The sequence below is a fragment of the Sinocyclocheilus anshuiensis genome, unplaced genomic scaffold (assembly GCF_001515605.1).
Source record: "Sinocyclocheilus anshuiensis isolate Anshui unplaced genomic scaffold, SAMN03320099.WGS_v1.1 scaffold517, whole genome shotgun sequence".
Lineage (NCBI taxonomy): Eukaryota > Metazoa > Chordata > Actinopteri > Cypriniformes > Cyprinidae > Sinocyclocheilus > Sinocyclocheilus anshuiensis.
In genome coordinates, this window is record NW_015536535.1 from 1968595 (window position 1) to 1996305 (window position 27711).

General features: G+C 36.0%; 1 protein-coding gene across 6 annotated transcripts in view; it reads left to right on the top strand.

Moving 5' to 3' along the window:
• LOC107695599 (lipopolysaccharide-responsive and beige-like anchor protein) overlaps positions 1 to 27711 on the top strand; it is a 274449-nt gene that overhangs the window by 38787 nt on the left and 207951 nt on the right. For all 6 annotated transcript variants that reach the window (XM_016495624.1, XM_016495602.1, XM_016495617.1 and 3 more), the window contains exons 2-18: positions 4316 to 4547; positions 6705 to 6805; positions 7549 to 7644; positions 9063 to 9184; positions 10614 to 10740; positions 11836 to 11955; positions 13038 to 13184; positions 13589 to 13786; positions 18448 to 18581; positions 20510 to 20618; positions 21970 to 22122; positions 22247 to 22415; positions 23168 to 23247; positions 23340 to 23402; positions 25531 to 25628; positions 26443 to 26535; positions 27187 to 27295. In XM_016495624.1, coding sequence (XP_016351110.1) covers positions 4316 to 4547; positions 6705 to 6805; positions 7549 to 7644; positions 9063 to 9184; positions 10614 to 10740; positions 11836 to 11955; positions 13038 to 13184; positions 13589 to 13786; positions 18448 to 18581; positions 20510 to 20618; positions 21970 to 22122; positions 22247 to 22415; positions 23168 to 23247; positions 23340 to 23402; positions 25531 to 25628; positions 26443 to 26535; positions 27187 to 27295 — 2151 coding nt within the window. The remainder of the gene's footprint in view (positions 1 to 4315; positions 4548 to 6704; positions 6806 to 7548; positions 7645 to 9062; positions 9185 to 10613; positions 10741 to 11835; positions 11956 to 13037; positions 13185 to 13588; positions 13787 to 18447; positions 18582 to 20509; positions 20619 to 21969; positions 22123 to 22246; positions 22416 to 23167; positions 23248 to 23339; positions 23403 to 25530; positions 25629 to 26442; positions 26536 to 27186; positions 27296 to 27711) is intronic.

Consider the following 27711-nt stretch of genomic DNA (forward strand, 5'->3'; position numbering starts at 1 on the left):
AATGTGTACTTCCTCTTCAGATGACTTAATGGGCTGCAACAGATAATGAGTTATGGATGAATGAAAACACATGCTGTCCTTGGTATTGCTATTGCAAGTAGCTTAGTCATTTGTTGTTGTGTCTTTTCTTTACAAATCTTGCACTAAAAAACAGGAAATTATTTAATAAAGAGCTTTTCGAGAAGTGTTTAAGATCGAGCCTGATTTTGCTGCTCAATACTGAACAATACTGGTCTTTTCTATTTCTATATGTTCCCAGCACTGAGCTAATGTTTTCCTCTGGATGAACGTCATTTCTGTAGTGCTAAAATAAGATGTTAGCCAGCAACTGGAAGCTGTATATAAAGTGTGCGTGGTTGTCCCTGGTGTAGTTCACCTCACCATGGAGAAAAGCTCTTGTTATTGTCAGCCCTGGACCAAGAGCTGTTCACCCATTATTGATTCACTGGGCCCTCAGAGGTGAAACGCAGGGCTCGGTTTGCCTCTGAGGGATCTGGTGACTGCATCATCAGCTAGTGCAGAGTCTTTGTATGAGAAACAGAGTGTGAGAAAAACAGATATGGGAAAGAAACCCAAATAAATCCTCTGTGGTCTCTGATCACTACTGATAAAGAGCTATAGGAGGATATAACAGAGGATTTGGAAGTGTGAGCTGCCCACATTCCCCAGGAGGGTTCCAGAGCAGAGTCACAGAGAATGATAAAGTAAAAGAGAAAAACATCTTTTTTCAAAGACAATTGAATTAATACTTCTACTAATACTTCATTTCTGTAGGGACAGTGAAATGAGTCGATTTGGCTATTTTTAGAAAGAACGTTTTGCACTTGCAGGTATTATTACAGGTAAAATTTAATTAGGTCTAATGGTATTATTTTCCCCTGACCACTATATTATGTGGATTCTTGGCTCTAATTTGAAGGCTTTTTTTTTTTTTTGCCAAAGACCTTGCAGTAGTGTTGTCACGGTACCAAAATTTCAGTATTCGGTACCGATACCAGTGAAAATCCACGGTTCTCGGTACCAAGTGGGGTCGTTTTTCAACCCGCGGACATGAAAAAAACCCCGCGGCAACAGTGTTAAGCAGCCCAATTCCGTAGGAAAACCGCGGACTTGGCAACACTGGAAGAGGATAGCTTTCGGATAGCGCATCAAGAACCGGGTTGACCGGGTACTCGGTACCACCGGTACTTAAGAAAACCTGGTACCGTAACGTTTTAATTTTTTTTAGTGCCGAAATACCGGGTCTTTTGACAACACTACCTTGCAGGTATGTCTTGGCTTTTTTTATTTTAATTACAATGAAGTCTGTATCTGTAATATACATCTAGGATGCACTATTTTGAGGAGATGTTAAGTGTTTGAAAATATTTATTAGAGCTAAGACATTATTAATCAAAACATTTTTAATCATTATTTCCTTTTGATGAAGTGTTATCTACAACCACACTGACTAATAAAATATTGAAGTTCTCTATTTTGACATTTCTAAATTATAGCCTACTTCAAAGCTCAGTGTTGCTTGATAAGCTTATAGCAAGTTAAACAAGAAACCACAGCAAGAGATGAGGTTTTAGATATGTATAAACCTCAGAATTTATTAAAACTTATGATCATATGGCCAGACTTTATGGTTTAATATCAGTAGTCGTGGTTGCTAGAGATATTAATATGTATATATATATATATATATATATATATACTAGTCTTGCAAACTACCAAAATCTGTATTGATAACCACCATAATATCGGGGAAGTCGTGGCCTATTGGTTAGAGAGTCGGACTCATAACCCAAAGGTTGTGGGTTCGAGTCTCATACCGGCAGGGATTGTAGGTGGGGGGAGTGAATGTACAGCGCTCTCTCCCACCTTCAATACCACGACTGAGGTGCCCTTGTGCAAGGCACCGAACCCCCAACTACTCCCCGGGCGCCGCAGCATAAATGGCTGCCCAGTGCTCCGGGTGTGTGTTCACGGTGTGTGTGTGTGTTCACTGCTGTGTGTGTGCACTTTGGATGGGTAAATAATTCTGAGTATGGGTCACCATACTTGGCCACATGTCACGTCACTGTATAATAACAGTGACACAGAAAAAAGTTAATTGTAAGTTGTCCATGAAACAGGGCAAATGCTTGTGTAAAACTGTGCACAGGGACATGCACACAAAGACACAACAATCAGTGTAACACGACACTAAAATAATGCAATAAACTAAATAACAGAAAATGTAACACAAAACTTTCTAATGCACATTACTGATAACAAAAATAAGAAGAAACTAAAGGCTTTATATAATAAAGTATCTTACAGTTTACAGGTAACAGTTTTTTCTGTAAAATTGTACAGATTCTTTTTTCAGTTTACCATCTGTTTTGAGAGCAATGTTATGCTATTACTAGACAGTTAAAAAATTAACCGTCTCTAACTGGAAACTCTATTATTCATCATAACACCTCTGACAATTGTTGTTATTTTTTTTAAATACTCATGAACATTGACTAACTTCCTTGATGTGTATCTCTAACTGCTGATCCTCTGCCAATCAGGTGCTTTACGCAAGGTCGACATCAGCATCTTTCGCTTTCAGTGCGTCCTCTGTGTGAGCTGATACCGTCCTTACCCCAAAGTCACATTCACTGCCTTTCAGTCTGTGAGGATGTCAGGTCCATTAATCACCTGCATGGTGGCCGCAGATCTATCCGAGTGCTGTTCTCCGTGCTGCCTGCCACACAATGCAATCAGCTCTTCTTCCCAGAATGCAAATTTAAAGGGGGGTGGTGATATATTAGCCTATGGTGGTGAAGGGAGGGTGATTTTAGAGGCCAGACGTGAGGCGAAATGCAGGACCGCCAATCATATGCATCCATTTATTTCATTCATTTTCATATTTTGCCATTCGCATAAGTAATCTATCATTCAAGGAAGAAGCCCAATAGGGAGGCAACAGTGTGTGTGTGTGTGTGTGTGTGTGTGTGTTTGTGTGTGTGAGAATGATCATGGCTTTTATCTCCTGCCTTGTTAGCCTTTGTTGCTGTAGACTGACAGTGAAACCCCCCTCTCCTCCCTTTCCTTTAATTCACCTTCAGTCATTTTAATGGGACAGTTTCTATCCAATAGCCTATGGATTTATACTCTACTCCAGTCCTTGATCAAATTGTGGTCATGGCCTGTCTACTGGCAAATGACAGCAATCTTTTCAGACCCTCATAACTGTGAGATGACCACATCCACCTCAGTAATATTAAGCCTGACATCTGCATTGTTTTTTTTATCATGTGCCATAAAGAACTGTTCAGAAGTAAAAATGTCTCAACAACTATTAAGTGCTGACAAATTATTGCGGTGCACAGTATATTTAGAGACAAGGAAGTTATTTGTGTTGTTTGCAGGACCAATACCCCCTTCATACAGAGATCCTTGTCATGCTGTGTTAAATGAATTTCTCACGTTTAGCAACAAAACAGAGAACAACAACACATGAGCCCTGGTTTCTTATACAAGCTGGTTTTCATATACTTATTCACATCCGACACGGCCCAATAATGTAAAAAATGGGGTATGCTTTAATCTTATTTGTAAAATAAAAAAAAAATGTTTATTGTTGCTTATATATGTATTTTTAAATTATTTATTTATTTTTATTTTTTTGTAATATTTCCCAACAAATTATAAACTGATGCATCCCTAAAATATTCATTTACCAAAATATGCATTTGTAAATGAAAAGGCTTTGCAGAGGCGTTGGCTTTTATCTGTGTGTGGTGTGTAGCACTCGCATATGATTTCATCATTTCAAGGTTAATCTAGGTTTACAGTTCATGTCTGTGGAGCATCTGCCAACGCCATTACAATGGGCGATTAGAGTAGTGCTTTCTAGCCTAGGGGTTATACCGTCTCATGGCCAAGTGAGCCAGTGTTGGGGTAAGGTGGAAATCCTGTCACAGTAATCCAGTTGTGGAGAGGCTTTTTACATCCAGATGCTGACAGATGTTTTACAATGGGATTGGCATGAATTGCAGCCCTGGGATTTGGTTATCTGGATTTAATGTCGGGAATGAAGCCAACATAAACTGATAGGTTGCCAACATAGAAAGCAACTCTAAATATTCTTGCTATTACTCACATTCATTTAACTTTTTTGTGTTTTAAATGTAATTTAATATGAATTGTTTCTGCAGTGTCGAAAAGGGATTTTTCCTAATCTGCTGGATTTTATTTGCATTTTGCCTCAGACTGATACTCATTTTCTAAATTCTTATTATTATGTTTTTTCTGGCTTTGACTCCATTTGTGACTAACTTTAATTGTGTCTGTGCAGCTGGTCGGGGGACAGTTCGATCTGGAGATGAGCTTTATCATCCAGGAGACGGAGAGCATCATCTGCATGGTAGAGCTGCTGGATAAATGTGATTCCACTTGCCAAGCTGAAGTGTGGAGTATGTTCACCGCCGTGCTGAAAAAGAGCGTGCGAAACCTGCAGGCCTGCACAGAAATCGGCCTCATCCAGCTGGTGCTTCAGTGCATAGACCGGGCCGACACCATGATCGCAGGTATGTTAAATAGTGACACTCTAATACCTTTTTTGGAAATCATATAACATTATAATTAATAAAATAAAATAACAGTAATATTGTTACATTTTAAAATGTAATTTATTCCTGTGGTGGCAAAGCTGAATTTTTGGCAGCCATTACGCCAGTTTTCAGTGTCACATGAGTTCAAAAGAAAAGTATGTATTTGAAATGGAAATCATTTGTAACATTATAAACACCTTCACTGTTGAATAAAAGTATTCATTTCTTAAAAAAAAAAAATCTAAGATTACGGACTTTACTGTTACTGATGTTTAAATTAGGGATGCCACTAAACATCTCTTTATATATCTTTATACATCCTTTATATTAATGCTGTCATACTCACAGGGCAATTTTGCGTAATTTTATACTGGCAGGAACATCAGCATATATGTATTGTTAAAATTCATTAAATTCACTCTGCACTAAATAGTATTGTAAAAATTCTTTAGATTTTATGCAAAATGATGACTTATGATGCTCTCAGATTAGCACTTGGCTGATGAGTCTGTCATTGCTCAGTCGGCATGTAGTGCTTTAGCATTGCAGCACTGACAGAAAAAACATACACAGGTAATCAGCCACAAAGCTCATATCAAGGTATTCCAAATATAGATTTAATAGATATTTATATATTTTATAGATTTGTATATGCAGTATATAGATTTGATTATAGCGACAACATTACTGTTTTAATTAGTATAGATTGTGCAGCTTGACATTGTGCAAGTACAGTTTTAGTGATTCATTATTTGTCTTTGGACCATGATGAAGCTTAACTCCAGTTTGATCACAGGTGCTCTCAGCCTTTGTACAGAAGAATGATTTTACATGTCCTCAATGCTTTAGCACTTGTGCTAAATGCTGTAGCACAGGCAAAACTTCTCTGATGCTGCAAAACGTTAACACAAACAACATTCCTATACAAAAATTGTTACTCAGTCACAAGTAGGGGTGACCCCGAATAGTCAAGAATCGATGCTTCGATAGGAGGAGCCTGATTCGACTACCAGTCTCACAGTCGAACATTTGCAGAGGTGTTATGATCATGCCATTTTGGCTATGTGGGGGTGCTCAATGTCTGATTTCACATAGAACTACCAGTTTTCTCCCAATAGGTTAATATACAGCCTATTATGGTGAATCTGAAAAGAAAGAAGCTTTTAATAAATATTTTTAACGTGCATGAATAAATCCAACCACACCTATGACAGATTTAAGTTTCACTTTCCATAATCTGTGACCGACAGGAGCATCTTGGCGGCAGGGATTTAAATCTTTAACAAGACTCAAATTGACATGGCAGAGTAACAGCATTTCATTCTGTTCTAATTTGATTTTTGGATGCTGTGAACATAGGGGCGAATGGCTGAGAACCCACGCAAAAACTCAAGATATTATCTATTCACTATCATATTGGCGAAACAGATCTGGCAAACTATCCAATGCAATATTTGTGTTTGCGCTCTGGAGAAAATCAAAAGTCACACGCAGTATTTAATTCTGGAACTGGGGCTGGATAAAACTAGCTGTGTTTGAGCAGTTTTCACAGCAGCTCATATTTATGCGATTGCATGGAGTTTTATGTGGCAGTAGGCTAGGCTTCAAAGCCATAAGCAGGATATTTGTTAATTTCCTCCGTGAAATCTTTATGTAGTGAGAGTAAACATGCACACAGGCTTCAACAAATACTTCTTGCATCTGTTGATTTCATCTTATGTGTAGATTATTTGGTTTTATTTAAGCTTCAGTTTCATCAGCTCTGATAAGTAGCTAATAAACAACATGATATGCGGCTGGCTAACGTTAACTATCTTTTAATCAAAACATAAAACAATATTTACCCTGTTTGTATTTGCGAGGCATCCGTTACACATTTTCCCTCTGTTAGGGTTAGGATTTATGTCTGTTGAATGTAATGCATGTTGCCCCCCTCCCCTAAACATATGATTCGACTATCAGTCGACTCTCTGCAAGATTCGACAATTCTGATTCGACTATGTAAATTCTTACACCCCTACTCACAAATATTATCTCTGAAACCAAATATTTAATTTTTTTATATTTATTTATTTGATATCTTTTCAGTTGTAACACAACATTCACCTCATGTTTCTGTGTGGTGTTTTTCAGATCTGATGGTGGACATGCTAGGTGTGCTGGCCAGCTACAGTATCACAGTGAAGGAACTGAAGCTGTTCTTCAGTAAACTGAAAGGAGAACAAGGCCAATGGGTAATGGTTTTCTCCTCTTTATCTACTATTTGAGAAACACCAAGCCTCTCCACCTCACATGCAGTCATATGCTGTGAAGTACTAGGGCTGTCAGTTGTTTTAAATAAAGCTAATTTTTAATTTAATTTTTGTTATGATGTTCTTTGAAATGGCCTTCGCAACAATTTACTTACATTTTTAAAAATATATGAAATAGATTAAATGTATGTCTTTGTTCTCCGTGCAGTCTTCAGTGCATGAGGGAGGTGTTGAGACAGTGAAAAGGCTGTAGGGTTTGATGCATTAGGCTGTTTCTGTACTGGGGAACTGTGTCAGTGCCATTGATCAGAGCGTGAAAAAACATGTCAGAGCAGTAGGAGAGCACATATCCATGTGTGTCTGTATCTTACAACCTATGGGCAGAAGCCATTATTATGACTCTGTTGTCTGATGTACGTATTGCTGATGGACCAAATACGTCTCAGTTTGGGATATGGTTTAGGTTGGTTTACCTCAGTAAATTCAGAAATAAAATCCATGTCTAAATCCAGAAGATGTTTCTCAAATTGGACACAACTGAAGTAGGATTCAGACTAGCCAAAATAATTTGTGACTGTATTTTCTTTTAATACTTGTGGTATGCAGAATATTTTATGTTTGTAGGATAAACACTGCAGTTAAACTACAAGTATTTATTTGTGTGGGTGTTTGTGTGAGTTTTTGTTCAAGTGTTCAAATGCTGCTTTTTTTCCTTTATCTATTAGCCTCCTCATGCCGTCAAGCTGCTGTCCGTGTTGAAGTGCATGGCTCAAAGAATTGGCCCAGATTCCTTTTTCAGCTTCCCAGGGAAGAGTGCTGCGGTGAGACCATGACCCAAACATCTGCCAAACTGCACTGTCCTTAAACTTGACTTCAGTCATAACATCTGCCTCTATACACTGTGAAAACTTTTATTGTGGTTCATGAATAAGTGATTTGAAAGGTGCATGCCAGAATTTATCTTTTTTATCCACTACCCAGACGTTTTAACTTCCTCTCTATAATAAACATACAAAATGTGTTTAAATCAGGGAAATTATGCTTTGCTACATTTTGAGCTACCGTTTCACTTTCACTGATCAGTTTAATGCATTCCAGTACCAAAAACAATCTTCTGTTTGCTTGAAACTGTATAGCATGAGATCTGCAACAAGATCTTTTCACTGCAAAATGTTTAGGCTCATTTTGACTAAAAAAGTCTTTTTCACACACTCTCTCAGACACACAGAGACACACACACACTGTTGCTTTCAGGATTAGGAGATTTTAGGACTTTAGGGGAAAAATTGTGAATTTAATTTCTGTCTGTCTCCAAAAGGCTTTACATAACCATTCTTTCACTTAGTTATCAAGGTATTCCTTCAGTCATGTGACAGATGAAAGTTTACAGAAATGTCTAACACCCACAGGTAATTGTATCTGCTTTCTGGAGTAAGAAAGGATGTGACATGGGTCATGAAACAAGAATCATGTCCCATGAACTAGAGTTTTACTCTTTAGAAGAGTTTTATGTCACAATGAGCAATCAATTATTTTGATGAGAAACATGTATATTGATTTAAACTAATCTTTTTTTAGATTAAAAGACAAGCAAGTTTCTAGTTTTGAAAGAAATTTGAGGAAAGAAATTATTTCAGGATTGACTTTTTTTTCACATCTTAGATCCTGTGTGTTTTACTGCAGACACTGTTTTTTTTCTTTGAGCTCATCATTTTTTTTCTGTGCATCAAGAGAGGACAGCAGTCAATATCTGATGTGATGCAGATGACTTTGAAATGTTCCAACTACCTGTGTGTGTGTGTTTGCATATTTTTATTAAAAATCAAACCCGACAAATCATCCCGACAGTATGGGGATATTGATGTTTTAGATGGCATGTGTATGGAACCCTTCCTGTGTTGTCAGTGTCCACTTGAAACAGCGCCAAATGGATGCAATCCTTTTAGGAAATACTTTGATTAGATGTTATTCCAGCACAGATAGGATGCTGGCTTCACGAAAAAAATAACATTGCGCTTGCCTTCACTTTTCATCCGTAACCCACAAATATGAGAGGAAGTCTTCTGTGTACAAACATACACAACCGTTTTCAGTGCATCCCTCCAAGGATGTTCATTGTAGGTGTTTTTTTTTTTGTTTTTTTTTGTTCTTCTCATATGCTACTCTGGTTATTTAAAACAAGACAACAAAATAGAGAAACCTAACTGGAAAAAAATGTTTTTGTTTTTTGTATCGTCAGGCTATTGCACTTCCACCTATTGCAAAATGGCCATACCAGAACGGCTTTACCTTCCACACCTGGCTGCGCCTGGACCCCATCAATAACATAAACGTTGACAAGGACAAGCCTTATCTCTACTGGTGGGTCACACACAAACCTGTAATGTAAAATACAACACTTCTATTCAAGCTGCTTTCTAAAGAACCAGACACCTGCAGTGCATAGTGAAAGATTAGCTGACGACTTTGTTTGTCTGGAAGGTGCCATAAAAGTTAAAATATTTGTAGGTGTTAGATGAAGAATAAGAAAATTCTGTATATTTTCCTTTTTCTCTCTGTCTGGCGTTTACACTTCTCAAGGGCAGCATTTCACAGCCTTCTTGTCCTATTTTCAGCTTCTAATTAATTTCTGTCAAAAATGTAATTTATGCAAATGGAGCTATTTTGACTCACCAAACGATAATTGACCCTGTAGAAAGAACTGATACTTCATACTTCCACAACAAGATCAACAGCGCTCCAGACACACGTAATCTCTTCAAAACTTTCCATTCTCTCCTCTGTCCCCCTCCACCACCTCCTACCACTTCTATAACAGCTGATAATTTCGCCACATTCTTCACAGACAAAACCAGAACACTGCTAAATGACTAAATGTAAATGTAAATGTAAACTGTAGGATTTACACTTTTCACTGGGCTGAGATTAACTCTCTACATTACAGGCCTTCTTTCAAAATTCCATCCATCCATCCATCCATCCATCCTTCCTTCCTTCCTTCCTGCCTTCCATCCATCCAATTTTCTAATATAATATTCTAATATAATATTTAACTATTGTGACTTTTTTACAAAACTATTTTAAATGATGTTTTCACAGAACATTCAAAATAATATTTTAGTTACATTTTTAGTTCACCTAAAAATTAAAATTGTCGTCATGTACTTACCATGCCATTTACTCACATTGTTATTCTGAACCCATAAGACAGATGTACAAAATATTACAGTATCTTCATTTTTGTCCCAAAGATGAGCAAAAGTCAAATGGGTTTTGAGCAACATGAGGGTGAGTAGATGATGATAGAATTGTTATTTTTGTGTGAACTAACACTTACAAAACACTATGGTTATACAGTATAAGCACCCAATATGTAGTAAAGGGTAGGTTGGTTATGCACTTTCAGTCTGTTTTTGGTTCCTCATACACCTCAGATACTGATGTAATATTAAATATTTTCTACTCAGGGTGAATATAAAAAAAATATTATTTGATTACCAACAAACTGCCATAGGCTTACATTGTATTGAATTACAAACCTTGATGCAAAATGGACAGATATGTCTTTCAAAATACACAAAAATATAAATATACAAATTGTGAAATATTAAATTATTAATGCTTTTAATAAAAAACAGATAATCTTCTTTGTTTTTTAAATAATTTATACATCAAAGGGTTCAAACTGTAGCTACTCTTTCAAGAATAGAGCTGTATAAACTTGAGAACCCCTCACCTGAAATGTAACTTTTATTAATTGTGCTCTGTATTTTTTTCCCCTCATTCCTAGCTTCCGCACCAGCAAAGGTTTGGGCTATTCTGCACACTTTGTGGGCGGATGTCTGATTGTGACCTCTCTAAAGTCCAAAGCCAAAGGCTTCCAGCACTGTGTGAAGTATGACTTTAAACCCCAGAAGGTATGAATCACCTTACCAGTTTGTACTCTTACAAACTGTACACTTTTCAAAGTCTTCATCTTTACGTCTACAATGTACAAGGAGAGCAAAGTTGACATATAAGAATGAGGGTTTTTGCTGAGGCCAAGTCATGTCTGAGGATTTGCAAGAAGAAACCAAATCCCTTCCCTGCTTAGAAACCATATGCCCCCTGGAATGGGGAGGCATCCTCAGATAACATTTTATTTTTTCAATGGACAGTCCTTTCCAGCAATGAACGTCTGGTACTTCACTTTTCTAATATCAAGAAGCTCACAAGTGCTCTAAAAAGCTATTTTGCCTATACTTAGAGTCCACTCCATTACATTCCCTCTGGAGAGGTTTTACCTAAGGGAAAAGCACCTTCATTGGCTTTTCCCACCATTTAATGGAAATTCAAGAAGATCTGGGTGAGGTCGTTGCTGGAGGGTGTAAATGGACCATGGTCTCATTACTGTAACAAAGTTAAATATGCAAGTTTAGCATCAGACGTTTCCTGATGGACCACATTTTTCTATTGACCAGGGTTTTTTAAACTAAGATCCAAGGTCTCCCATGGGACCACAAGGTTGCAAAAGGGTCAAAAGGGTTAGGGCTGTCAAAGTTAAAATGCACTTATTGATTTGATTATTATTATTTAATTCTGCTTTCTAAGGACTAATCAGAAATCATGAAATCATAATTGTGATTTATTATATTGTATTGATACACATATATACTAAATAGACATATATAAGTGTTAAACTCTTTCTTTCTTAATTTCTACCAGTTTAATAAAAAGCAAATATTTTCTTGATATTTTCACTGTTTGCTTTAGTACAACGACAATGCAAAAACCAATTATATAATTTTAGAAACTGATTTATAATTTCACATTTAATATTTTTCTTACTCAGTATGAATGATTGTTTAGGCACGGAAATAGAAAGTGAATTCCTAGAAGGGGATAATCATATTTTGGAGTCCAAAAGTTTAAAAACCCCTGCTATAATGCTCTCAAGCTTTGCGATATTGATATTAAATAAATAATGGCATGCTGTTCTTTTTATTTTTGCTAATATTATTTTTATTTAACAGTGGTATATGGTGACCATAGTGCACATCTATAATCGCTGGAAGAACAGCGAAATCAGCTGCTATGTCAATGGAGAGTTGGCGTCATATGGTGAGATCACCTGGTTTGTCAACACAAGCGATGTAAGTACTTTCAAAAGGCTCTGTTATCTCTTATTGTTCTAGTTTTAACCAGCAGTTAAGCTTGAGGGCCTGCTTTTATTCTCCAGAAGTGTTTCTGTTCAAAGCTTGTCAATATTTTAGCAGCTCCAAACCCCAAAATACCCACAAACTTTAAAGGATGAAACAAAACGGCTGTACATGTAGACTTTTCTTTTGAAATTGTAAATCAAAGTTGGACATTATTACACTGAAAAAGCATTGCTCAAGGTGGTGTCAGAATGATGTAGTCAGTGTCTGTTTACAGCGTTTAAAGCGCAGCATTTTGTAACAGCAAATTGTTGGTTCTTTAAGTTGATTCACATGAACTAACAAAGTGATGCTAATATGGTTTATTGTTTTTATTGTATGCATGGGGAGACATACATATGGACAAATTATCATTTGTGTAAAATGAGTCCCATTAAAATCAATGTAGTAATATACACATTAGCTGTTTGAAGACCTCTGCACCTCAAGTGTGGTGTGGGTAAATATCAAGTACTATATAAATGTTATAATGGTCTAAAATTTAGGGTGAGTACGATATAGCCTATTTTTTAAGAAAATAATACTTTTATTAATACTTTCATTCAGCAATTATGTATTAAAATGATTAAAAATTAGAGTAAAGCCATTTATAATGTTACAAAAGATTTCTATTTCAAATAAATGCTGTTCTTTTGAACCTTCCATTAATTGAAGAATCCTGAAAAAAGTATCATGGTTTCCAAAAAAATTTTAAGCAACATTGATAATAGAAATGTTTCTTGAGCACCAAATCAGCATATTAGAAGAATTTTTGAAGGATCATGTGACACTGAAGACTGGGGTAATGGCTGAAGCCATCATAAATGAAATTTTAAAAGAAAACTGTTATTTTTCTATCACATTATTACTGTTTTTACTGTATGTTTATTGTCAAACAAATGCAGCCTTAGTGAACATAAGACTTATTTAAAAAACATTAAAACATTTCAGTAGTGTACCAGCACTACACTTACAAACATCGTTCTAAATGTAAAAAATGTAACTAAATACACTTTTTCCCCTCCTGTTCTTCACAGACATTCGACAAGTGTTTTCTGGGCTCATCAGAGACAGCAGACGCTAACCGTGTGTTCTGTGGTCAGATGGGGGCAGTGTATCTGTTCAGTGAGGCTCTCAGTGCTGCTCAGATATTAGCCATCTATCAGCTGGGGCCTGGATACAAGGTGGGATCCATTTCTCTGCCCAAATGCTGTCTATTACAGATGTTAAAAAAGTTCTTGTTCAAAATTCTGACCTGATGAGGTATTGCTGTCAAATCACATACATGTTCAGATATATCTGTTCATTAGATTATAAAGGGTAAATGCAGCCACATACTGCTGTTTTACTCCTTTTACTTTTTATTTTTTCTTTGTTTTATTATTGAATTTACTAGAATGATTTTGAAACACTAAAATGATCATCAGGCATTTTTATCATTCACATCATCAGTCTGTTTATTGCACTTAAACACTTATGCTTTTATTAAGTGTTCTGATGAATCAGGTTTAATTTCATGCTTTTCACACACACTTGAAAATGTTCAGCATAGCTGTACTTAGCATCTCTCTCCCTCTGATTGATCCAGGGCACTTTTAAGCACAAGGCAGAGAGTGACCTGATGTTTGCAGAACATCATAAGATGCTGCTGTATGATGGAAAGCTGTCTGCCAGTATCGCCTTCACCTATAATCCTCGAGCCACTGATGCTCAGCTGTGTCTGGAGTCCTCCCCCAAGGACAACGCCTCCATCTTTGTGCACTCACCACACGCTCTCATGCTGCAGGTATGCTCTTCCTCTTTGTATCTTCATCACACCTGGTTCAGCATCCCTGCACAGCTGCCTGAAGAGACCTGCCCTGCCAGGTGGACTGCTGTCTGTGGGCTAATGAAATTAGCTCATCACCATTCGTTAACGTAATTAACAATATGAGCATTTTATCATCTCGCTCAGCAAAATACGGCCCACACCTGTGCTGTATCCAGCACTTCATGAGTTCTAAAAGCACTTAATCTAATCTGGTTCACAGTGTTATCAAGGGAGTCTACAAGCTTTTTAACATTCATGTATTTATTAAATATCAATTTTTGACTGTGCCAGTGTGAGAGAGTTTTGGGCCAGTTAACTCTTTCCCCGCCAGCGTTTTTGAAAAAAGTTGCCAGCCACCACCAGCGTTTTTGCTGATTTTCACTAAAATTTCATGGCCCCCAAAATATTTTGTTGTATGAATATCTGAACATGCAATACATTAAAATAAAGATTATACCCTCTACTTTCAAACAAAAAAAATCTGTTTTATTCTAGCTTCAAGCATTGTTTTTTTAATCAACACTTGAATGTGGGTAGGTTTAAAAAAAAAAAAAACATTTTAAGCAAAACGCTGAGAAAATCGCATTTTTATCAAATACTACATCTGGATCATATTCAGTAATATTATCAAAGCAAAGATGCAGTAGATGGCTTCCATCAGTACTCCCAAAGCTTGCACAGGCCTTTACCACTTTCTGGATTGACATTTCACTCTGTAACATTAGGCAGTTTTTATTTATATGTGGTTAGTGTTGATGATAACATTATTTTTCATATGCATATGCTTCCATATGAGATCGCTCGTTTCTGCATCTTCCTGGTCTGTGTTTTTGATCGCCACTTTCTAGACTCAAGAGATGCGTAATAGCGCCCCCTAGTGTATAACAGTGAAAACACAGAAACCCAGAAACTTCCGTGTTTGGCAGGGAAGTGTTGTCTCATGAATAACGGAAAATTCTGTGTTTGGCAGGGAAAGAGTTAATAGAAGTATCTCTGTGGTTTACATATGTTGCACATGTGAATTGTACAAAACTAGCGTGTTAACGCCTGCAATTAATTTTTCCAGTTTAACGGCGTTAAAAATATTTACCACAATTAACACAGGGGGGGACCTAGGATTGGCCACCCCACTCACAACTAGGGATGCAAAGATTATAGATTTTGTTGGTACGATTATTGTCTGAGGAATAATCACGGTTTTACGATTATGACGATTATTATGCATTTATTCATTTCCCAACATTACTAATGTATAAAATCACATGAACGCTCTTTAGATATTAAAGTGTTATTTATTGCTGGCTTTTGAAACAACACAGTAACCAACAATACAGCACAAAATAATAAACAAAAGACAAACAAAAGTCCATCTCTCCCATTGGAATTATAAAAGGTGACCTCTGCTCTGTAAACATTAATGACAGTATTTCTCTTTTGAAAATAACAAATGGAAATAGATCACAAAAGTATTTAATGTTTTCAGTTTGTACATTATTTACATTTCTTTTGGACCTGGGGTAGAGAATTTGGAAACACGGTGAAAAAAAAATCTTGTTGGTTTTTACTTATGAATAATACTACAACAGGGATAGTAAATAACAAAGTTAATGAAGTAGCCTATTATTAATATACGACTAATATTAACTTTATTTGTCCCACAGGGGAAACTGTTACTAATGATGGAAATAAACTGAAATATTATTGTAATCAACTGTCATCCATACATATTCATTTTAATAATCTTTATAGTAATTCATATGATTTTACATGTGGCCTGAGAAAATCATGTCTATTATTTTGCTTTGTGAGATCGGAGATCGCGCTGCGCACGTGTACAAACATTCAGGAGGACACAAACTTCTTGAGAATGCTGCCACGTGACTGTTATTAATAAAATAGATTAAATAGCCTGCTGGAGAGACGCACAGACGCAGATAGGCTAATTCACACAGGCAACTGTCACCTCTCTCTCTCTCTCTCTCTCTCTCTCTCTTTCTCTCAAGTAGCTAAATGTTATAATTAATTCAAATAAATGTGATCTTACCGCACTATTTCATCTCTTTCTGATCTGAAGCGGGCAGAATGCTGAGCTAACGAGCTGTAGCTTCGTGTCAGGTGGTTCTTGCCTTTACGTCGTGCATTAAAATCGTTCAGTGTACAGCTAGCTATACGTTATCCCTTATGTATTCGCTCTTTAGCAGCAGTTTTTTACAGCAATATTTAAATGACACCCTGGTCATTCTTGGTGTACCCAAAATGGTCCCACACTATCGACAGGCATTTCTCTGGTGGAAATAAAGCTTTGCTGTTTGGTCCCTCTGTCACAGTTAATCTAATGCGGTAGCCTCCGTGCCTCTGATAAGCACGTCATTTTAAGCTGGTGCACCGCTAGTGTGACTTTGTTTTCGTTTCGCGCAAGCTGCAACAGTTCTGTTCTGTGTAACAGAAACACTTGGTTTAGCAGAACCTTTACGATTAATTAACCGTGACGTTTTAAAGCACGGTTAATCACGAAACCGGTTAATCGCTGCATCCCTACTCACAACTGCTACTTCTGTCTCTTTTTTTCTTTACAATAATTGCATTTATTTAGATATAGAATGTCTTTACGACCACATTAAACAGGAGACTTTTCAGACGCACAGTCCACTTTGCCTCAGTGACAGGCACTAGTTGAACAAGGGCGGAAACGGTACAGGTGACGAGGGAGCTTCAGTAGAACATCAGTGAACTACAGTCAGATGAGATCAGTCAGTAAAAATGAATCTTCCTGTCCTGTTGTACGTATGTACATTAACTGACTGTCACCACTGATAAGCTACCACTAAATATTGTAGAAACTTAATTTGCTGTAAAGTTGCTTTGCAATGATTTGTATCGTGAAAAGCGCTGTACAAATAAACTTGACTTGACTTGTTAGCCGTTATACTGTTCTCTTATACTGCTCTTGAATTGCACGCACAAATATGGTGGCACGCGCTGTAGCCTGTATCATTTCATATTAAAGCGCCTAAATTAAACTAAAGTTTAATTTAAGGTCACATAAATTAAAGTTGTTATTTTTTTAAGTCTAATAAATGTTAAAATTGATAGCTCTCAGTTATACTGTAATGTTGAATGGCCGTAGTCAATGGTTAAATATTAGGAAAAAAAGAACAATTTCCTATAGACATCAGTAGTATATATATATTATATATATTATCTATCTATCTATCTATCTATCTATATATATATACAGTGGTGTGAAAAAGTGTTGGCCCCCTTCCTGATTTCTTATTTTTTTGCATGTTTGTCACACTTTAATGTTTCAGATCATCAAACTTTCACACAGGGCCATGTATTTTTGGATTTTGTTTTCCCTTAATAATAAAAACCTTCATTTAAAAACTGCATGTTGTGTTCACTTGTGTTATCTTTGACTAATATTTAAATTTGTTTGATGATCTGAAACATTAAAGTGTGACAAACATGCAAAAAAATAAGAAATCAGGAAGGGGGCCAACACTTTTTCACACCACTGTATACTGTATGGTGATACTTGCCTTCAGTCATAAGAAAAGATGTCATTAAACAAATATTAAAAATATACTCTTTATGTTGTTTCTACATTAATTTGAAGATTGAATGTGAAATCATTGTAATATAAAAGTATATTTAAAAACTTTAATGTTAGGTAGGATTAATCACAATTAATAGTGATTAATTTCATAAAACAATGTGCAGTTCAATAGTTATTTTTTTAATTGATTGACAGCACTAGTTTTAATATCTTACAAGCATAAACATTTGGTTGTGTGTGATGCATTTTGAATCCATTTGAATTTCTTCTGATGTAAGTATGTCTCAAGATAAAGTTATATAACAGGATAACATAAATGAGTCTGGAAAGCATCAGTATGGTGTTTAAAGTTAAATATTATTTTATTCCCAGTGCACAGTTGTTTCCCAGCAGAAGTGTGTTTATGAATGTATTGCTTAATTAAAACCTAAGAAATGATAAAATAATATTTAATAGATAATCTAAACAACAGTTGTTAATTTAATTAATAATAAATTAAAAATTATTCGACAATAAATTATTATTATTATTATTATTTGTTATTATTACTTGAATTATTAATATTGTGTTGCATAAACAAAAATATTTGCAGGATAATTACAAATCTCAACTGAAAAATAGATGTTGTCAAGCCCTGGACTTCATAACTGAATAATAGGATATATTCTATAAAATGACCAATAGGAACAATAATTTAGCTTCATTCTCTGGTTTTTTTTTTCAGTTAATAAAGGCTTCTTAAGTTCTGATGGCATCTTCACATGCTGAACAGATCTCTCTGACAGTGGTTTTATGAATGTGCCATCTGGGAGAGCACTGGTCTGATTAGAGGCACATTAAGAAGGACCTCACAGCTGTCTTTCTGTATTTAATTATACCCACCTCCCCATCTTCATGCATACAGAGCACAGATTTAGGAAATAACCTTCTCATTCAGGAGTAGTTGTTGCAGAACAATAGGAAGATGACAATAATATGAATTGTGTTGACCAGAGGGTATCTGTGTTACACAACATGACGACGTAATACAACATAAAATTACAAAACAAATCCAACATCAAGCCTTTCTGTGTTTCAGGACGTCAAAGCTGTGGTGACACACTCGGTTCAGAGTGCCATCCATTCTATTGGAGGAGTTCAGGTCCTTTTCCCCCTGTTTGCACAGCTGGATTTCCTCCAGCACAGCGGTGACGAGCTGGACACCTCCGTCTGGTGAGAACTCCAACTCTGCCTGGGGGCAGGATGAAAATTAGGAAAGGGATTCTCAGTGGGGAAAAAAGATTGAGCTCTTCTCAGTTTTAGCCTGGCCAGGAAAAACTGAAAATGAAGTTAATATTGTCTGTCCTAGAGTTGCTAAACCCAGTAGACTCACACTAGCAGCTTTTTAAGGAGATGTTTTCTCATGGTACACAAACCATTAGTCTGTTTTTGGCTGTAGGGTTTGGTCCTCGAGAGGTCAGTGCTCAGTGTCATTTACTGTTATTTTGTGTGGACACCATTGACTCAGAGCCAATACAAAGTTAAATATTTAACCATGATTGGCTGTAGTACTAACAAATGAGTGTAACCTGGAGTACAAATACCTCAGTCAAGAATTTGAATAGTTTTTTTTTCTTTCCCATTATCATTATGACCAGTTTGATCAGTTGTATTGACGACAACAGCAAAATATTTTTGCATCATCACTTTGGAGCAGCTATTTATAATAATAAATATTATTCTTTATCTCATTTGACCTGTGACATATTAGGGATTACTAAGAGATAAGAGATTACTCCCAAAAAAATAATTTAAAGCCATTATTGTGTTAGATGAGAAAAGCATCGAATAGACATTACAAAAAAGTTTATTTTTTTTTTTTTTTACATTAATTAATTTATTACACATAAACATTTAAGCCTACACTGTGGTCATACCATTGTTCAGATGCTGCATCTGAAGTGATATTTAGGTATATTTACTGTAAACAGACATAGCTGGCATGAACATGTACACTTCAGTTTGAATTGCATAAATAATGCTGTGAGACTAATGGGTTTAAAATGTGCGTTAATGGTTTCGAAAATAAAAAAAAATCTTGAAATGTGAAATGATAAAAAAAAAAAAAATGAAATGATCCTCTAAATATGAAACTAAAACTGCCAGTAGGTGGCGGCAAGTCACTGTCTTAATGAGTGAGTCATTCAACCAATTCCTTCAAATGGCTGATTCATTCAGAAACGAAGCAAGTGTCTTTATGGACGGGTCACTGAATCATTGGCCCACTCGATACATTCAAATGCATAGATTCATTCAGTAACAAAACACTGTTGTGTGTTTCTTGGAGACACAACAGTTCTGCAGTGGCTTTTTTTGGAACTATTTTTGTTGGAAAAATTAAACATTGTATCTAAAATGTAATAGGTAGGTATTGTGCAGATATTAAGGAAAAACAGCACTCTTGCTGATGTGATATTGCTAAACTATATCAAATGATATAAATCTAAGACAAATCCCCTTAGGGTGCATCATCATCATCATCCTGCATGTTGTTTGTCAGCAACTGCATGCATTGTAAGATGGCATACAAGTTAAATTTGTAAATTTTTAATTATGTGTTATTTTTTGATAGTTAATTGAACCAAATTAATGTGCTAAATTGACAGGCCTAGTGAAAATTTAGGACTTTCACAATAGAACACAAAAAAAGATCTTTTGCAGAATGTTCAAGCTGGTTCCATGCAAAAGACCTATAAAAGTCGAACATTTGATGATTTTTTTTCCCCATCGTATCTCAAATCTCATTTAAACTTTGAAACATGGCATGTTGTGTGAGCCAGATACTCGCCCACTTTGCTCTCCCACTCTCCCAATCTAATTACTGTCCTATCTAAATAGAGGGGAAAATTACAACAAACTTAAACGCCAAAACCAGTGTTTGTCATCAGTGATGAAACACCAGGTTTGAATGTGTTTAAACTTTTCAGCCTGTTCATCAAGACTTGTTTTATGGACATTTTCATTTGTTTGAGTTTTGACAGCCTCTGGTCGCTGTCTTACTTGAACTAGATCAGGTCTATATGTTATTTATCTTTTTGTTGTTAGTTCTGCTCAGTCTTTCTCTACTGAAGCTCACCTGTTGCATGTTTTTTTTTTCTAAGTTGCACACTACTGTCATTTGTGATGGAGCTGCTGAAGGGCTCTGTAGCTATGCAAGAGCAGGTGCTGGCCTGCAAGGGCTTTCTTGTCATCGGTTACGCACTGGAGAAGGTAAGTGCCAAACACGAATATAACTTTATGCACTGAGTATGTTGAACATGTGCATCCAAAGGCAGTTTAAATTCTGCTAATGCTGTAACATAAGAAAAAAGGAGAAAACTGTCTTCTTAAATGTTCAAAGTAAGCTTTTATATATATATATATATATATATATATATATATATATATATGTATGCAAGTCTGTATCTGAAGGCCCTAAAATGTGCAAATGTTAAAAGCTTTTGACATGATTAAGTTGCATTTGTAACTATAGAAACCCAACTTAGAAATTTTAAATTAGTTCTAAATCCAGTGAAAATGAAAACGGTAATTTGAACAAAGTCTAAAATGATTTATTCAATATTTAAACTGCAGGTAAATATTAAATTTTAGTAAGAGTCACATTTTATTTTTTCCCCTACATTTTCCCCCCTTTTTTCTTTTGTTGCCAAAATAAATGCTACTACTGATTTAGCAGCACTTGGCCGTGGTAATATTTTATACAGGAATTCTAGTGCCTCTTTGTTACAGATGGTTATAATGGAGTGTTGAGATTTATTACTGAATTAAGAGATTCATGCAAAGGTTGATTGTCCCTCTCCAACAACATCTTAATGTATGAAACACTACAGTATGTTTTATTTTTCAGTGAAATTGTTTATATTGCCCCTTGTGTTATATTTGTTTATTGCTGTAATATTGCTACTGTTTTGGCTCTCTTAACAAAGAGATTTCAGTCACAAGAGACCAAACCGGTAAAATGAAGATTTAAAAACTTGTGCACTGTAATTTTAGAAAATAAGTTGCATCTGAATATGTCACACCAGGTCAGAATTGCATTGCTGTGAGAACAAAAAACAAAAAACAACAAAAAAGTGAGTAGAAGTCACATTTAATTACTACATTCCAAAGTAATGTAAAATAGCAGTAAATAAAATGAAACGTATATCCACCCAAAACAGCTAATGCTGTTTAACTTTCACATGCACAAAAATGTTTTTGTCGTACAATTGTGCTGACCGGCACAGCCCTACTGAACAACAGAGAAGTTAAGTAGAGCCTTTTAACTGTTTGGTTAATATCCAGAATATACAGTAATTGTCCTATGCTGCATCTTTAAGTCTAAAAAAGTAAAAGGATTCTCTTGTGATTGTTAGGACAGTGAGTCATCTGCACGTTGGCAATCAGCCCAGGTGTTTTAAGGAACATTAGAAACACAGCTACAACAGCTTGCAAAACCTGACAGCTTAAAAAAAATCAGCAAATTCTATTTCTGTCTGTCTTTCACATTTTTTGATCATTTGTTTTTGTTTATCAACTTCGTTTTATTGATTTTGATTTCATGTTTATATTTTCTTCTCAGTCTTCCAAAGTACATGTGACACGACCTGTGCTAGACATTGTCCTTGCCTTCGCCCGTTATCTTAGCAACCTTCCTACTGGAGTTTTGCTCTTGAAACAGCTGTGTGACCACATCCTCTTCAACCCTACCATCTGGATTCATGCCCCAGCTAAGGTATCTTACACATTTACACAAACTGACGCTGCTGCATCATGCTAACTTTATAGTTTACCAATTCTTTGTTCTCTCAAATGTGACTTTTCATTGGTGGTTGAAACTAATTTGCTGCCCTCAACAGGTACAGCTGCTTCTCTACACCTACCTGGCCACAGAATTCATCAGCACTGTCACCATCTACAACGCCATCCGCAGAGTAGGAACTGTACTGCAGATCATGCACACACTCAAATATTTCTACTGGGTTGTAAACCCACTGGACCGCAGCGGAATCACGCCCAAGGGTCTTGGTAAGAGAGCAGTCTGCTGCAAAACTAAACCAACTTCTCAACATGTCATGAGACTAGGGAATAAGGGTCAAAAAATGTCCGTGTGACGCTACAGTGGTGTCTAAAAGTCTGGGAATAGTAATAAAACATCTTCTATTTTTTACATTTAATACAGTTTATTTTTGGTGCAAATTATAGTTATAAATTAAATTATACAGTATTAGTATAAGATCATTATCTTATACTAATACTACTAATTTGATGGGCTTGAGTCCTGCTGCAACTTAATATTTGTAATGCATTTAATATTTCATTCTTTTTAATAATCATTAAATATGATTCATTATCATTCCTTATATTGGTTATAAAATGTACTGTCATTGTAAATATCCTGTCTTGAAAATAGTCTTTCTAGATAAAAAGGGCACTGCAGGTTTGCGCTCAAGATGCTGTGGGAAAGCATCCCATTCCATGATAACTGAGCAATTTATCTTTCAATGTGTTTCGTGTCTAATTTCCACAGTAGACTGCTTTCTTGCTTGTCTCATTCAAATCTCATTACATGAAATTAAGATTACATTGAGTGAAATATTCTCTTAATTTTGCTTGTTATAAAGGATCAAAGTTGTAAATTACAGACTAATTTTCCTTTAGGACCCAGAACAAAAAAAAACAAACAAAAAAACATAAAGAAAATGGATTAGTATAATCACAATCTAGGCCCATGGAATATTATTTACGTGACTTTTTGTTTGCTTGATATCCTGCATCAGATGGGCCAAGACCCAAACAAAAGGAGATTCACTCTCTCCGAGCATTCCTGCTGCTGTTTGTCAAACAGCTTATCATGAAGGTACACTAGTGTGGCCATAACATACATACAATTTGAATAAAACAAATCCATAAATGCAGTCCAGGTAATGCTTGTGTGTTTTGTAAATGTAGGATCACGACGTGAAGGAAGATGAACTGCAGAGTATTCTGAACTACCTGCTCACAATGCACGAGGTATCCTAATGCACCTACTTTAATTTCAAACATTTCTCAATGCATCTATTAAACCAGTAGCATTTTACTGTAAATCAAGGCAGATTATCAATATCTCTTTTTTTTTGTTACACTGTATAGTCTGTGGTGTTACTGCCACCAGATGGCGCTTGGTTCCTACAGCTTTCTCTCTTGTACATGTTAAAAAAATGGTAGTTTACCATCATGCCACTTCCCGCAAATGCTCTATTCTCTCTCTCTCTCTCTCTCTCTCTCTCTCTCTCTCTCAATTAAATTTTTTCAATTCAATATGTGCTTTATTGGCATAACAATTGTTACAATGTATTGACAAGGCAATTTGAATTCAGGGCAATGTATTTCGAATTTTGCATAAAATTTCTTTCTAATGTCTTGATAGTTAGGGCAGCTGGTGAGGAAGTGTTGCTCTGTCTCCACTTCTTCATGTTTACAGTATGGGCAGATGCCGGCTCTCTTTGGGCAGCCAGTGCTGTCGATATCTGCCCGTCTCTATAGTCAGAGTATGATTGCTCAGTCTATACCTCGTCATTTGTCTTCTTAATTTACAGTCTTTCACTGTACTCAGATATTCTGCAGTTGTGTTATCCCTATTTAGGGCCAAATAACATTCAAGTTTACTTTGTTTTTCTGTTGTTTCATTCCAATGGGTTAAGATAATTTTCTTTTTGTGCTTTTATAATTTGGTTGGCCAGAATTTTGTGTATGAATATTTCAGTGTCCTGATGCTGACTGTTGTTAGTCATGTTAGTTTGTTTTTGCAAACGGTTTTTAAGGGCTTTAAAATGGTAAGAGTTGGGGTCACTCATTTTTAGGTGTTTAGGAGGATACTGTTACAGAACTCAGCATAGTGCTTCAATCGGATTTTTGTCCCATTTTTCAAATTCGTGATTTAGGAGAGGATCCCACACTTCACTGGCATATAATGCAATAGGTTCTATGACTGATTGGAATATTTTGAGCCAGATTCTAATTGGTATTTCAATTTGGATCGATTTTTCGATGGCATAAAAGGCCCTTCTTGCTTTCTCTTTCTGTTCATTCACAGCCAAATTAAGCTTACCAGTTGCACTTATTTTCAGCCTGAGGAATGCGTAGTTTGTGGCACATTGGTCATACCAAGGCTGAAATTATGTCTCTTTCCCTGACATCTGGGTTAGTGCTGGGCGGTATGATCAAAATTGATATCACGGTATTTTTCTAAATTATACCGGTTTCACGGTACATGACGGTATTTTTTTTTTTCATGCATGACCGGGTGTTAACCATATCTTTTACTGATTGAGAGAGGAAATACTGCAGTATATTGACTTAGAATGCCCTATTTTACTGTCATGATGAGTGAATATTGTCAAAAAATACCACACTAAATAGTGACTAAACACGACCCCTTTTAATACATGTTAACCAGGAGTCACTCTCATTTATAATCGTGGCATCGTCTGGTAAAATCAACATGCATCTACACTAAAACTCGTGTATTCGGTATGAACCGGTATACCGCCCAGCACTAATCTGGGTCTTTTCTGGAATGTTAGTACTTTAGTTTTATTAGGATTAATAGTCAGGGCCCAGGTCTGATAGAACTTGTGCTGGATGTCTAGGTTCTGCTGTAGACCCTCTTCTGTTGGAGACAGCAGAACCAGATCATCTGAAAACAGCAAGAACTTTATGTTGGAGTCATGTACGTAGTGTGAGACCAGGTGCTGTTGTTTGTTCCAGGAGTTTTGCCAATTCATTAATGTAGATATTGAAGAGGGTTGGTGATCGTGGGCAACCCTGCCTCTCTCTCTCTCTCTCTCTCTATATATAGAATATTGTCCTTCTAATGTTTTTAAAAAACACAATGGGGCACCAACTTTTATGCTTTTTGAAAGTGCCATTTACTCACTAATAATTTCCTGTCATAGAAGCATGTCTATATGTAATGGATTAATTCTAATGTTGGGTTAATGCAGACACAGATTACAATGTAAGATCCCCTACTTAACTCTACTGCTATAATCACGATGAAGTTTAAATCCTAGAACAATTTTTGCAATGCTGTCTTGAATGACACCTGACTCTGACATATGCTTATTTATTTTACTTTATTAATTTATTTTTTAAACAGGATGATAATCTGATGGATGTTCTCCAGCTTCTGGTGGCACTGATGTCTGAGCACCCTGTATCAATGGTTCAAGCCTTCGATCAGCGAAATGGAATACGGTGAGAGCTGTTGTTGCCCCTTACAAGCAGACATTATATTCTTCAACCCACATCTTTATTAAAAGCTATAAATAAACCTGGGAAAAAAAATTCTGACAAATGAATTTGAATTAATCACTGTGGAATAATGCTAGGCCACAATACCTCATTCATAGCAGAGACATCTGAGTCCTGCTTAACAAAACCTATAAAAGCACTTTCATAGTTTCACCTGATACCTATGCTGCTGTACTGAGCTCTTATACGGGCTGCATTTACATTTCCAAAGCCTTTATAAACATGCTAGTTCCACTGACAGCCATGGGGTTAAATGTGCACACTAGCGGGGAGGGGGCATCTGGACGGCTCGTCATGATAAAACAGAGGGCCTCACTTTCATTTTAGATCTGACAACCTCATTCAAATCACACTTCCATCAAATTCTACTCCAGAAGAAAATAGGCAGATTTATTTTAATATGTAGACAGTGTAATGGTCTCGGTTACATCTGAGTGTACACGTCAGCTCTTGTGAGATCTGTGTACATACCAGACTGCTTCGCTGGTATTTTCCTTTGTCAGAAAGAAACACTGTGATTGAAAACCAAAATTCAACACCATATTTAAGCTTTACCCAATTGTACATTTGTTTTAAATATCTAATAAATATGGTCACACATTTGTTTGTTAAAAAACTATTTTGTTTTTATGTACATTTTTTAAATGTAATTTTTATAAATATGTACTTAATTTTTTTTAAATGTTCCTTCTACATTTATTTTGTATCATTTTTTCCATCTGTTGTTACACATTTTTTTCTCTTTGGTGAATAACAGGGTCATCTTTAAGCTGCTCGCATCCAAAAGTGAAGGGATTCGTGTGCAGGCACTCAAAGTCTTGGGCTACTTTCTCAAATATTTGTCACCAAAGTGAGTTACTTCTTTATTATTTGAAATAAGGGCTTATAATAATACTGTTAATCATATTAGTAGCAATAACACGTTAACCTTGTATTAATATGTGATTCCTATACTGTACATGATTCAATCCGACTGTTTATTTTACAAAATGTTTCAGTAGTGGATGGTCTAGCTATGAATATTTAGCAGAAATAAACTCCCAGCATACCATCAAATGAGTTGAAGGCTGATTTATTTTTTTTCTTAAAATGAACGATTTAAAATAAGCGACTTAGTCTTTTCTCAGAGTGAATTCAGCTGGGCTATTTTGATAACAAATTACCCTCACTCCACTATTAATTCATGCAGCATGGAAATATTTATGCGCTAATGTAGTCAAAGTCTGTAATCGTGTGTGAGTATTTTTCCAAATGCAGTTTCTGTGGTGTTTGATAGATAAAGCTCACTTTCATTTATAATCCCATTTGCTTCATGTGAATTTCCCCCAGAAGGAATCTGACCGCCAAGTGTTTTTAAAATAGATGCAACTTCATTCCGTGACTGCGAAGATATTTTTCAGACGCTTTGGGCTGCAGTTATGCCCTGTTGGGGTTCTGGCTTTATTTGAAGTAGATCACAGTGTGGGTTTGGTGCTGATGTTTTGGATGCCATGCTTTTTAGGACAAAGTCAGAGGTCATGCTGGCTCACGGCCTGTTCTCTCTGCTCACTGAACGATTGATGCTCCACTCAAACCAGTTCACAGTCACAACATACAACGTGCTCTTTGAGGTCAGTCTCATATATTGATATGATTTTTTAAAATGTCTGCTTATATCACTTTGTTTTTGACTATAATATTATGTGAATGTCACCAAAACGTTACATTTGACCAGTTGCATTTTTTAGGCAAAAAGGCATGCTTTGGACATGTGGTGCTCATGCCAGACAGGCAAATCTGGCCTGCTTTGTATTGATCTGATTTTCCACTCTTTTTTGTGGTATCTATCAATAAAAAGTGTCAAAAGCCTCTGATGTTTTTTACATTTTTAAATGCACTTAAATAATTTAAAAATGATATTTCTGTTATCTGTACTTTAGGTAGTTTAGTGAAGATTCTTGACAGATAATTTTAACTAGGCTACTATTTTGAATTCATATATTAAATTATTGAAGCGTGTTTTCATTTACTTTCTCTCATATACATA